This window comes from Acomys minous, assembly GCF_964271855.1.
Source record: "Acomys minous genome assembly, chromosome: 10".
NCBI lineage: Eukaryota > Metazoa > Chordata > Mammalia > Rodentia > Muridae > Acomys > Acomys minous.
This window is the reverse complement of record NC_140491.1, coordinates 107,048,662-107,061,215: the sequence shown is the minus strand read 5'-3', so window position 1 is coordinate 107,061,215 and position 12,554 is coordinate 107,048,662. Positions and strand designations below refer to the sequence as shown.

The window sequence follows — 12,554 nt, the reverse complement described above, 5'->3', positions numbered from 1 at the left end:
ATTTCCTCAGCCAACAAGTGGCTAAGCCAAGCCCAGACAGGCCCACTGGAGTGGAAGAGATCATGCGGGCAGAGATGAGGCTTGGCAGAACAGGTGACCCATTATCCATGGTTGTTTTTAAAAGTCGTCGTTTGAAGTGGTTTGCTCTGCTCTGTGATGTTTACTTTTATGTGCCAACTCAATGGGTATTTGGGGAATAAGATTGACCTTTAAACTGGAGGCGTCTGGGTAAAGCAGGCTGACTTTAGAAGGACAGAGGCAGTCTGATGTAGCCGGTCTCATCTAATCAGTGGAAGGCTCCTGCACAGAAGAAGATGACCAGCTTCTCCCAAGAAGAACCTAACTCTCCAGCAGACTACCTCTAGACTTCATGGGTACCACCAGGTCTCCTTAGAAGTGGCATTGGCTCACAAAGCATCAATTCCTCACTTGGACCCCACAGGTAACAAAGTGCACCACAAGGAAAGCCTGGCATCTTTGTGTCCTGCTTTGCTTTCTATAGGGGTGTGTGTGTGTGTGTGTGTGTGTGTGTGTGTGTGTGTGTGTGTGTGTGTGTGTGATAATCACTATGACCAAAATCAATTTGGGGAGGAAAGAGTTTATTCAGCTTACAAACCCAGGCCCCAGGCCCCAAGCCATCGCTGGGGGAAGTCAGGACAAGAATTCAAGGCAGGCACCTGGGGGCAAGAAGAGCAGAGATGGTGGAGAATGGCTGCTTACTAGTTAGTTCTCACGGATGCTCTGCTTGCTTTCTCACACAACCCTGGACCACTTTCTCGGGGTGGCACTGCCCATAGTGGGCTGGGATCTCCCACATCAATCAAGACTCCATCTCACAGACTTGCCTACAAGCAATCTGATAAAGTCAATCCCTGATTAAGGTTCCCTATTCTCAGATGATTCTAGCCTGAAAAGAAAGAGAGGAAGGAAGGAAGGAAGGAAGGAAGGAAGGAAGGAAGGAAGGAAGGAAGGCACACTAGCCAACACACTCTGCCTCCTGTCCCTTACTTTGGGCTGGACTTGGCATAGGCTTCCCAATCAGGCAAGGAATGCCTTCCAGTTACCCTTAGCTCATCAAGGATGAAGGTACAGAGATAAGTCATTGCCCTAAACCCCATGAGTCACCTTAGATTCCAGGAAAAGCAAAGCCCCCCCGCCCCAAGACAGAACCCCTCCACCGCCCCAGAAGACTTGGACCATTATCTATGACAGTAATGCTCCACCCTGATCATCTGATCACCGTGTCAGAATGAGACTGGCCACCTCAGGTGACAACAGCAATGACGATAGCCTCGTATCAGACCACTTGGCAGGACCCAAGCCGTGACAATGATTGACAGGCCTATACCTTGACCAGGACTTGCCTCTTGCCCACGTCCATCCTTTGTTTAAACCAAAAGGTCCTGGTACCACAGGAAGACAACTTAGAGTCACTGGATGCCTTTAGCTGTTCTTAGTGATGTGCACACAGTGAGTTGCTTCTCACCATTGCAGGCCTCTTTAATTGGCACATTAAGCCTGAGCTTGGCCTGTTAACATGCAGGAATGAGGGGCTTTCATCCTCAAGATCTGGTTCTACTCCGGCTCTTCACCTTCAGGACTGCAGGTTGGAATAGCATTTAGGCCCACATTGGGCCTCCTGAGTCTCAAGCTGACTGTCTCACAGTGCAGACTATGCTTGCCGGCCTCTGTAATTACATGAGCTAATTTCTTATAATGCCTCTCCTTTGAAGGCAATGCATTACAGAGAACTGGCTTGTTCCATTGTTTCTGTTTCTCAGGAGAATGCTGACTAATATACAGACCAACTGATGGACTCACTGGTAAAGTTTCTTTTCACGGAGCCACATCTTTCTTTATCCTTCTAAAGTCCCGCATCTCAGGAACTGCGGAATCCATCCCCAATCCATGCCAAGGTGTGCTTTCTTTCCTGGAGAACTTCTCCCTGCTGCAAAGACGGATCTATTGTCACACGTACCCCTACCCTAAAATACCACAACCTTGGCTGGGAACAATCAGTTATGATAGGCATCTGCCAAGTCCCACAGGCTGCCCCTGGCCAAGGGAACAGCAGGAGGGATGTTGAGCATCATCCAGTCTCCTTTTAGATACAGATGCTGCAGAAGCCCGACCTGGAGAATTCTTTGCTCTTGGTACTTTCTTGTGTTGGACCTCCTCTTCCGTTGTCCCTCTGTTCCTGATTCTTCCTTGCTTAGGAAGAGAGATTTCCAGAGACCTGCAGGACAGGACTAGGGTGGAACCAGGCAGCTCTCTGTGTCCCAGCCTATGCCCCCCCAACCCCCACCTCTTCTCTTGTCCAAGGCTGTAGAGGAATGCTGGGACCTTGCAGTGCTTCGGGCTTCATGGCAAAGCTTTGACTCTGTTGTGAGTTGCCACCAAGAGCCAAGTTCTGGCTTCCTGGGACATGATGTCCCCGACCTTCCCTAACTGCTTGGCAAACATATGCAATAGAGCCTACAAACAAGGTAGGCACTCTCATATCTGCAAACCCTTCTTTTCTCAGGGGCGGTAACACTGAGCAGTCATTTCATTCCCTTCTTCTGGTGTCAGGACTAGTACATCAACCAACAGGACGATCTAGATGAATCAAGGTCCTGGGGCTATGGTCACCTTCCAGGAAGTCCTGTCTCCACGCTTGGAAACCTGCTATGTTAATCCACTCTTTGCTGGTATTTTACAGGATTAGTGAGGATGGGCGATATATGAAGAAAGGGGGTTCATTTAGCTTATAATTTGGGAGGCTAAAAGTCCAAGATTAGACCCTCATCTACTCCGCCTCTAGCAAGGGCCTCGTGGTGAATGGCACCATGGCGAGAGCAGATGTGAGAGGGACAGAGCCCATGGTAAGACAGGAACCAAAGAGAAAGGGAACTCAGGCTCTCTCCCGAGGTCACAAGAACTAAGCAGGCTCTGAGAACTACGCGCTCCAAAGATCCAGTTACCTTCCTACTGGCTCTATCATTTCCCAACACTGCCACACTGCGAAGCGAGCTTCCAATGTGTGAATCCTCAGGGAACACACCCAAGCCATTCCTAAACGACTGCACCGAGGTACTGAGTCACAGGTCCCCTAGGCACCACTTCCCCAGTAGCCATGGGACACATTGGCAGCTTCATCCTAAAGGAGGAGATGATGACACAGGTCATTGTGGGGCATGTCAACTGTGGCACATAAGATGGCACAGCCACTGTGGAAGAAAAGCGTGGCAGCCCTTCGCAACGTGGCGAGCTGGGATCGCCAGAGATGAATGCAGAGGGACACACCTACAATCCCTGCTCTTCTCTGGCAAGATGGGAGGGGAGACATGAGGTCCTTGGAAGCTTGTGGGTCAGCCAGTAAGATAAGAAACACTGTCTCTAACGAGCTGAGAGATGAGGGAGGGCTGACACTTGATGTTTTCCTCTGACATCCACACGTGTGCTGTGGCACGCATACACAAACATTCGCAGGCACACGGGTGCTTACACAGACGCATAAAGATTGAGTAAACAGGGTAGCAGTTAAGGCAGACTCATTTGGTCAAGGTGCCATGTAGTAGTAGCTTTGAGCGCTCAGCTGTGAGTGAATCATCTGTATTAACTGGCTCCATTCAAGGCTCCGGGTATATTGTGGAAGAGTGGGCGGAAAGAATGTAAGAGCTGATGGATGGGGGAGAAGAGCTGTGATTCCTGATCTCCGGGTGTGGCTACTACTCATATCCATGCACAGCACCCGTGGTTATCTACCCAGGAACTGCACAAGGTCTAGCTGGTCAAAATTCCATCAAGAACACAGCAGGGGACCCCAGAGATGTCACCCTCGGTGGAGAAGGGAGAATCACTCTACTTGGGGGATGCGGGTGCGGGGAAGTTATCCATGCTCCAGTAGATGACCCCACACCTGTATGCGTATCGACAACACTTATTGGACTCAGGGGTGGTTAATAATAACAACAAAAAGAGGCCGAGAAATTAGGAGAGGGCGGGGAATAATAGCAGAGCTGGAAGGAGGCAACGGTGGGTGAGTATTGTCCAAAAAAAAACAAAACAAAAAACCCAAACACGATGCTTTGGTAGAATTTGGTGAGTATAGCTGCTTTCCAAAATATACTGTGTAAATATGTGAAAATTTCAAAGAGTAAATAAAAACATTGTTTGACGATGAAACACAGAATTACTATATGCCTCTCTCTCACTTCTAGAGTTAAAGAGCCAGAGCTTGAGCAGGCGTTTGTAGGCCTATGCTCATAAATTAGTATTATTCACAATAGCTAAAAGGGAGGAGAAACAAGCCAATTGTCTGTCATTAGGTGCATAAATTAACAAAACCTAACATGCACATAAATGGAGTGTTAATTTAGCCCTGGGCTGAGGATGTAGCTCCCTAGCGTGCGTGAGGCCCGAGGTCCAATCCTGAGCACTGCATAAACTGGATATGGTAGCATACAGCTACAACTCAAGCACTGGAGAGGCAGAGGAAGGAGGACCAAAAGTTTAAGGTCATTATCAGCTACATGGTGAGTTTAAGGTTAGCTTGCGATACATGAGACCTGTCTCACAAGGGGGAAAAAAAATCATCCTTAAGAGGGAAGAAGATTCCATTTTGACACATGATACAACAATGGATGAGCCTCAAATACATTAAACCACACAAAACAACTCAGACACAGAAGGAAGGGCAGCACATGAATAGGCCCATCCAGAGGCTGAGGAGGAACAGCTGTTACTACAGTTGTAGGAGGAGGTAGCACTGACTGTATGTAGGGTTTATGGAGCCGGTCTAGGTGCCCAAAGGGTGTCAGATAGACAGTGGTGACAGCTGTCCCCAACCATATACATGTACTTGTTCTAGAATAACTTGGCATCAGTGTGTGAGAACCAGCTCTAAGGTGCCACGGAACCAAAGAGAGAGGAAGAAAGACCTAGTGTTATACAGGATACACTTTACTGGGGGGACTTACTGAGCAAAGCCTGGTCGGAGGAGGCAGCAGCAAGGTGCTACAGTCAGAGGAAGAGCATATGCATTGATCAGGCCAAAAACAACTTAGCCCTAGCCAGAGTGTGGACTATCTAGTTTATCTTAAGCTTGTATCAGAGTCGAGCACATTCCTGGTTCTAGGGTCCATTTGTTTGTTTGTGGGTTTTTTGTTGTTGTTGTTGTTGTTTTGGGGGTTGTTTTGTTTTGTTTTTGTTTTTTCGAGACAGGGTCTCTCTGTGTAGCCTTGGCTGTCCTGGACTCACTTTGTAGACCAGGCTGGCCTCGAACTCACAGCAATCTGCCTGCCTCTGCCTCCCGAGTGCTGGGACTAAAGGCGTGCGCCACCACCACCCCACTTGGCCACTCTAGTTGTTTTGGCTTATTATGGTCTGCTGGGAGACTGAGCAGAAAACTGACTAGGGTTACTCTGCTGTGGCCATGGCAGTCGCAAGTCAAGATGGCTCGAGTCGTACCAGGGTGAATTCATATAGCACGGTCCCGTTGAACTGCTCACTTACAAGAGATTTTTTTAAACGGTTAAATTTTAGTTTCTTGTATTTTAGTACAATAAAGTTGAATCATGTCCCACAAGAGGTTTAGGTGAAGGGAGGGCGCATGACTGTGGGAATGTAGACTCACCCGTGACCTTTCTTGTCCGTGCTTTCTGCAGCTGCCTCTGCCCTTCCTCTCAGCGAGCACAATAAAGGAACGAAGGCAAGGTGGATGGGGCTCTCCACAAATCAGGGTACCGTGACAGATCAGAACAATGCCTCTACCCTCCAGGGGCTCACCAGCAGAAGCTCAGCTCTGTTCTTCCATGTCTGCCCACCACTCTTGAAGAAAAGACAGGAGTTGGAGGGCCGGCAAGTCGCGAGTCTTTCTTAGCTCCCCAGCACATCGTCGAACAGTCTCTCCCACGGGCCTCGTGAGCATCCTGGCCCTGGCTGCCAGCATCATGTCCTCCTTAGAACAAACTCTCCTCTTCCTTTCCTTCAGAGCTCAGCTCAACTGTCCCTTGCACAGGGGCCCCATTTCCTCGCCTCAGGAAATTAAAATCTTCATCTTACACACTCACACCATATGACTTCCCTGGAAGGGGTTTTTCTATTTGTCTGTCCGATTATGTAGGTAGTTTCTTCTGTTACCCCCGCTGGATGGTAAGCACGACGAGAAGAGGAACTCCTGCGCTGTGCCGCAGTCTTGAATCCTCACAACACGCTTGCCCATGGTCAGCCGTTCCAATCTACAGTCCTTTGGCCACATTGCCCTAAGGCCTGTTGGGGCACATGGTAGAGGACGCTGTTTGCACCAAGATTATCAGGAAACAAAGAGAAAGCAGAGAGGCTGGAATCCCAACAACCCTTGCTCCCAGTGACCTTACTTCCTTCCATAAGCCCCACCCCTTAAAGGTCCCACTATCTCCCAATATCATCATGGGCTCGGGACAGGCCTTCAACATAAAAGCACTTCAAGGACACTCAGGACTAAACCTCTAGCACATGCTGATCATTACCTGCTAATGAGCCAATGACCCAACCAGCAAATAGGGAAAAAAATGACCGCCGGTAGTTGAGTTAAAGATTTTCTCCAATTTATAAGTAAAGGCTGCTGTGGCCTGCTCATGTGCAACACTACCCTGTGCTATGTAGGACAGATTCAAATTACTCAGAAGCAAGACGCGTAATGCATTTTAGATCGACAACAAAAGGAAAGCTATTCAAGGCAGGGGCTCATTTTACCACAGGCTTCCTCTATGCTGAATTTTTATTATTATCAGAAGCACAATTTGAAACCAGAGTGACACTTCTTTTAATTTTCTCACACTGGTAGTCATTGATCAGCATTCATAGCTTGCGAGGAAATGCCACTGAATCCAGGAGGGAAATGTATTTAACCTGCGTGGCATTCAAATGCTGCTGGGGAAAGCTTAGCTACTGGACACTGTGCCGGGTGACCTTGCTGTGCAGTCACGTTAAACACTTAGATGTATAATTTTCTACTGGAGCTTTTGGGAAAAACATTCTCTTCCCCTCCCCCCCACATCTTTCAGCAAAACCTCATTATCCCTCTTATGACCCCGTAGGCATCTCATTTTCTTTTGGCTTGTTTGCAAGTTTTAAAATATTAACTGCATCTCCCGATTCAGGGACGGTTGCCTGGCTACTACTCTACGCTTTTCAGAGCACTAATTTTTTGACCTCATCATTTCTATCTTGAATAAAGGAATTTAATGAATTGATATAAAAGCCAGTCATAATTAAAGTCTCTTATTTTTATTTTATATATAAATTGTTACCCTCATTTGGGAGACCAAGGGTAATCCACATGGGAGAATATGTATTAATTTTTAATAATGTTGAAAGTAAATTAAAATGAGGTTATAGTGTGTCAGTCACTGTGGAATTGGGGAGTGGTGCTGGTGAGCACAGAAGAGTAGCTTTTAGGAGGTGCAGGAAGAAAGAAGAGTAAGATTGAAGCAAGGAAGAAAGGACAATCACCTCTATCAATCATCTTTATAAATTACCCAGAAATCCATAATAGTGAGTGAAACCTTTGCAGCGAAGTGAGGCCCATGATATAGTAAAACATTGAACAACCATGACTATATAGGAAATTTTATTCTGTGATTAAAAAAAAATCATTATCATGTAGAAAATCCAAGGCCTTAAAATGTGTGTACTCCTGGGCAGAAGTCAGTATTGCATAAATAACACATCTGTTCTTTAGGGCACTGAAATATTATATAAAGAAACACAAAGGCCATTTACCTGGTTTAGCATTTGGCAAGGTAGGCTTTAATTATGGACATTTAAACAGAATTTAATCAGACCTCTCAGAGCCATTAATATATTAATGAGACCCAGGAGTCATTCGTAAGAACTGGATCTACTATGCAGTGGCCTCCAAACTTATTTGAAGACAGTATCTTTGGGTTTTTTTGCCTGCATGGTTGTATTTCTGTTTACGGAGAAATAATGTGAATTTGTAAAACAAGTACAGCCGGGAACACCCTATGGGGGAAAAAAAACCAGACTTACAAAAAAGGGGGACAGGTCTATATTTTAAATATCTCCTTCTTGAATATTTATTAAAAGCCTCATGACGAGAGATAGCATGACACCCCATACACGCAGTTCCACATCCAGCGATCCGGTGCCTCTTCACACTAACAGCTTTCCTGATGGTCAAAGGTGATGAACAGAATCTAGCATATCCATAAAGTGCATATTGATCAGCCATAAAAAGGAGCGTACTGATGAAGGAAGTAACACGGAAGACTCATGAAGACATTATGTTAAATGAAAGGAGCCAGACACCAAAGGCGTATGTTGCCTGATTCCAATTATAGGAGGCTCAGAGCAAGCTCCAGCACCAGGACGGAGATCAGGGTTGCCTGGGGTTGGAAGGAGAACGAGACACGAATACTAATGACTAGCCTTTCCCCACCGTGATGATCTGATGGCAGCGATAATGGTCGCGCAGCACCGTGAATATATTAAACCTCACTAGATTACTCTGAGAGGGTGAAACTTAGGATTAGTACATGAACTTATTTCAATTGAAAAACAAGTCAAAATAAGCAGACAGACAGACAGACAGACAGACAGACAGACAAACTTAAATGCAGGTGGGGTTGCAGCTCCAGGTTCAATGTGTGCTTGGCATTCATGAGGCCCTGGGTTCAGTCCCCAGCACACACACATAAAATCAATAAGTGATTTTTAAAAAAAAAATCCAGCACCCATCACACTGAAAGTTAAGACTTTCTGTATCAAAGAAACTGACAATACAATTATTTCTTGTCAAGTATATTTAATGAAGATACTGGCTGCTATTTACAGAAGAGATATGTACATACAATTCTTACACATTAAATGTAGCCTAATTGTGAAAACAGAAAAAAATGTACTCCAAAATTTCATACTGAGTAAAATAAATAAAAAGGAATTATTTGGCACAATGTATATTATGTAGCAAATAAATAACTCTGTACTATTGATTGCATGACCTATTTACAATATATCTGAAAGTGCAAAACAATCCTGAAAATTAACATTTTTGTAATAAGATTTAAGTCCAGAAAATATGTTTTTTCCCCATCAGTAACAACAAATTTGTAGAGGAAAGGTTTTTTTTAATGCCCAGGAAAATATTTCAATTTTGAAAAAATGTTTTGTGCCTATTGTGCTCTTCTGAAATGTTATTTTCTATCTTAGCTCTGGCAATATTAAGAACCTTGGTGTTTCTTAGTGGAATTCCTAGGTATGTAATCCTGATTTGTAAGTTTTTAAAAGTTACAATGTAAACATATTATTCTAGAGATCATTTAGAAATTACAGACCAAATAGCCATAATGTTTCATAGTGTGGTGAGGTTCTATTCCTTCAGAGGTAAGATTATGACGGTGGAGGAATACGTCCTATAATTTAGACTTGTATGCTTTCCTTAACACCTTCCCAGACCCCCATGCCCCAAATCAAGGTGCTAAATAAATAAATCTTTCAATTATATCATCACCGATGCATCCAAGTCAAACCCATTCATGGCACAGTCTCATGCTGCAAACAGCCTGGGAAGGGATGTCATGGGCCTGATGTCGCCCTCGCCAAGGTTATTTCTTCATGTGAGCCCGACGGTGGCATGCCGGAAATGAGGGAGCATGACAGCAAGGGATGATTCCTAAGCTACAGTGTGTCAGTGCTATGCAAGTCAAATCACGTCTTCTTTTCTGGTGTGGTTGGAAAGCTGGATGTGGCCCTAAGGGGGAGGGGGTGTTGGGCGGTGACGGAGAGGCTTAGGATGTGTCTCTGCTTATTCTGGAGAATTCTCTAGTGGCAACACAGTCAGTAGTAGCAAACACAGCATCTTTTGAAAGATCGTGGACGGGAGACAAAGCATCACTCTGGGCACTTCAGATGTCTATGGCCTGCGAGGCTCTAATCTGTGTGACATCTGTGATAAAGTTCTCTGGTTGTCAATCACATTTAATTGCCGTACATAACTCCGGACATCCTGATGGTTCTTATTAGCTTGAGCGGCATCCGGATCTGTTAGAAAGAATAGCAGGCAGAGTTGGCATTGCATAATATCTGCATGGAAAATGCGGCTTTATTTTCCCCACTGGCTTATTACATTTATCAGAGAGTCCCTGCGTCCCGTCAAGACCTTTCCACACACCACACTCACTGGAATATTTCTACTTGGTTGGTCCATCTACTCCCTTCTACCCTCCAATTTTCCTTTCTTCCCTGGAATCATCTCTTTTGATCATTTTCCTTTGCATTGCACACTGGGGGCGAAAAAGGCACCAAATAAAAAGGGAAACAGCTGTCTGATGGCCCTGGTGACAGATGAAAATTGTTTTCCGTTCCCAGCCCACCTCTGCGTCTCACACTCTGTCTCCACCTCTTTTGATCCAGATGAGGACTAATGTCAAAGACACAGTTTCATTAGAACTCACAGAAGCACTCAACACCTGGCCTGCCGGGCCCCCTTTGCTTGCACATATACACAGCAGCGCTCCAACTCTATGCCCCTAGGCACAGCCCCAACTGGGGGCAAGGCTACCTTCTGGCTAATTGAGGACTCCTAGTAAACTTTTCTTCTCTGATATGACTTGCCCTGAAAGTCCACCAACTGTTTTATTTTGATCTATGGATGGGAGTACCTGGGCTATCCAAAAGGCAAATGGATTTTAATTCAAACCAAGACTTCAAGAAAATCTAATGCACACAGCTCCTGCACACACTGCAGGTAAGAACAAGGGAGGCCACCGCCAATAGCCGAGTGAGAAACTGGGAACCCAGTACCCCAGGAACTGGCTACCTAGCTCCTGAACACACTCTGTGTCCAGAATGGCCACATTGCCCCCTAGGTTCTGTTTGTCCCAAAATTTAAATGAGGATTTTTCAAAGAAATAAGAAGGTGATGCTTATTCAACCCAAACCTCTGCTGCAGTCATGGACCATCATCCCAGGGCTGCCTCTCTTCTCTAGTAGTGCACAGGAGGGGCCAAGCTGGGATCTGGACCAGAGTTCTGCCCTCCTGACCACTACTCTACTCCACATCTGCATAAGGGGCCAGAGGGAAACGAAGCAGGTCAGAACCCAGAAAGCAGAGACAAGCTACAAAGGCCCCTGCTCACTGTGAGAAGAGAACTCATCAGTATAATTATCACACACAAATAATAACACAGCGAACCACAGAACGTATTGTGCTTAATTTCCTCCGCTTCCCACTGGCAGGGTACTCTGCATCTACAATATACTATAATTACATTGTACATAGCCCCACAATGTTTATGAATCTATTCCTATAACTTTATCTATAGATTGTTGACTTCAGAGTCGAGCAGCTGTTGTTTACCAGCAGTTGCTGATAAGTTCAACAAATGCAGTAGAAATTAAAAAAAAAAATCCCCTCACTTCTCTCAAAGACATGGAAGGATGTAGAATTTACCGCCAAAGAGGCTGGAGGAACAAAGCTGATGCTATTATGGCTCCAGTTTGGTTCTGGAAGGCCCAGAGAACCCTTCTCAAGGCTCTAAGGCCTTTCCAGCACACAGGAGTTCTGCGTGTAATTCTGAGAATGTCTTGGAATCCGCTGAAGGACCACGGATTCTGCATGATGAAGCCTGTTGTAACTAGCACTGTTCCTCCTCTTTCTCAGATGATTTACAGCCATGTCTTTTGCACGCATAGTAAATTACTATAGGAAGAGATATGAGATGCTTGGCTTCTGGCAGAATCCATATAGGAAGGGTAGGTGACGTGCAAGACTTCTCATTTTTAGAAGTGAGAGGACACAGTTGTTTGAATGAACTTTTAAAGCTCCTCTCGATCCCTAAGTCAAGATTATTTTCTCTAATTGGTTTTTTTTTTTTTTTTTTTTTTTGCCTCCTGAACATTAAAAAAAAAAAAAAGAACAGTAAGTAGCTCTGGCCTTCCACGTTAGCAAGCTCTGGCTTGGGGCCAGGCTTCCACTACAAAGAGCATACCACTGTGATTATTAAAACAAGAACTGTCAGTCTCTACTGCGGAGGGTGGTGAGGTAGGCTGTTGCCACATCTCTGCCATCTGACCATGTTGAGTTCATGTGCCGGTTCTCTCGAATGACTCACATAGTGAGATTAGCACAAAACTTCGAAGGGCTCACCTGCTCTCTCCTAGACCAGATGGGAGGAGCAAAGCTCTGGTCCTTATCCCAAATCCTAGGTCAGGAAACAGGAGCACTGACCTAACATGGCCAGCTGGTGTGATGAGAAACTTAACTCCCAACAGTTTAAAGTGCTCGCTTGTTATTAGTAATATTTCATACTTATGGAAACCATAAAAAGGTTGGGTGTTTATGACACACACCCAACACTTAAAAGAGCACTTGGGAACACTAGAAATCTTATGTATAATTCTGCCATGGGACAGTTTGCAAGTGTGCTGTAGACATTAATGCATTCTCAAGAGACAATAAATACTATCTTTCCAGTATATAAATGATAGTGCTGATTCACCAAGGGCTCCTGGGTTTCTCAGCGCCGAGCTGGGAGTCGCACCGAAAGCAGTTTAGAGGCGGGCTCATG

At 45.4% G+C, this 12,554-nt stretch overlaps 1 protein-coding gene and 1 long non-coding RNA gene across 10 annotated transcripts in view; one reads left to right on the top strand and one right to left on the bottom strand.

Annotated features, from left to right (window-relative positions):
* The first annotated feature begins 221 nt into the window (after positions 1–221).
* LOC311607040 lies at positions 222–6,302 on the top strand. Its single transcript, XR_014782514.1, has 3 exons — positions 222–442; positions 2,323–2,486; positions 5,649–6,302. It is a non-coding gene; the product is annotated as an uncharacterized lncRNA (long non-coding RNA).
* A 2,469-nt stretch (positions 6,303–8,771) lies between these two features.
* Positions 8,772–12,554, bottom strand: part of RAPGEF4 (Rap guanine nucleotide exchange factor 4) — a 291,519-nt gene continuing 287,736 nt past the window's right edge. For all 9 annotated transcript variants that reach the window (XM_084799441.1, XM_084799442.1, XM_084799444.1 and 6 more), the window contains one exon: positions 8,772–10,026. In XM_084799441.1, the coding sequence (XP_084655567.1) occupies positions 9,899–10,026 (128 nt within the window). In that variant the 3' untranslated portion in view covers positions 8,772–9,898. The remainder of the gene's footprint in view (positions 10,027–12,554) is intronic.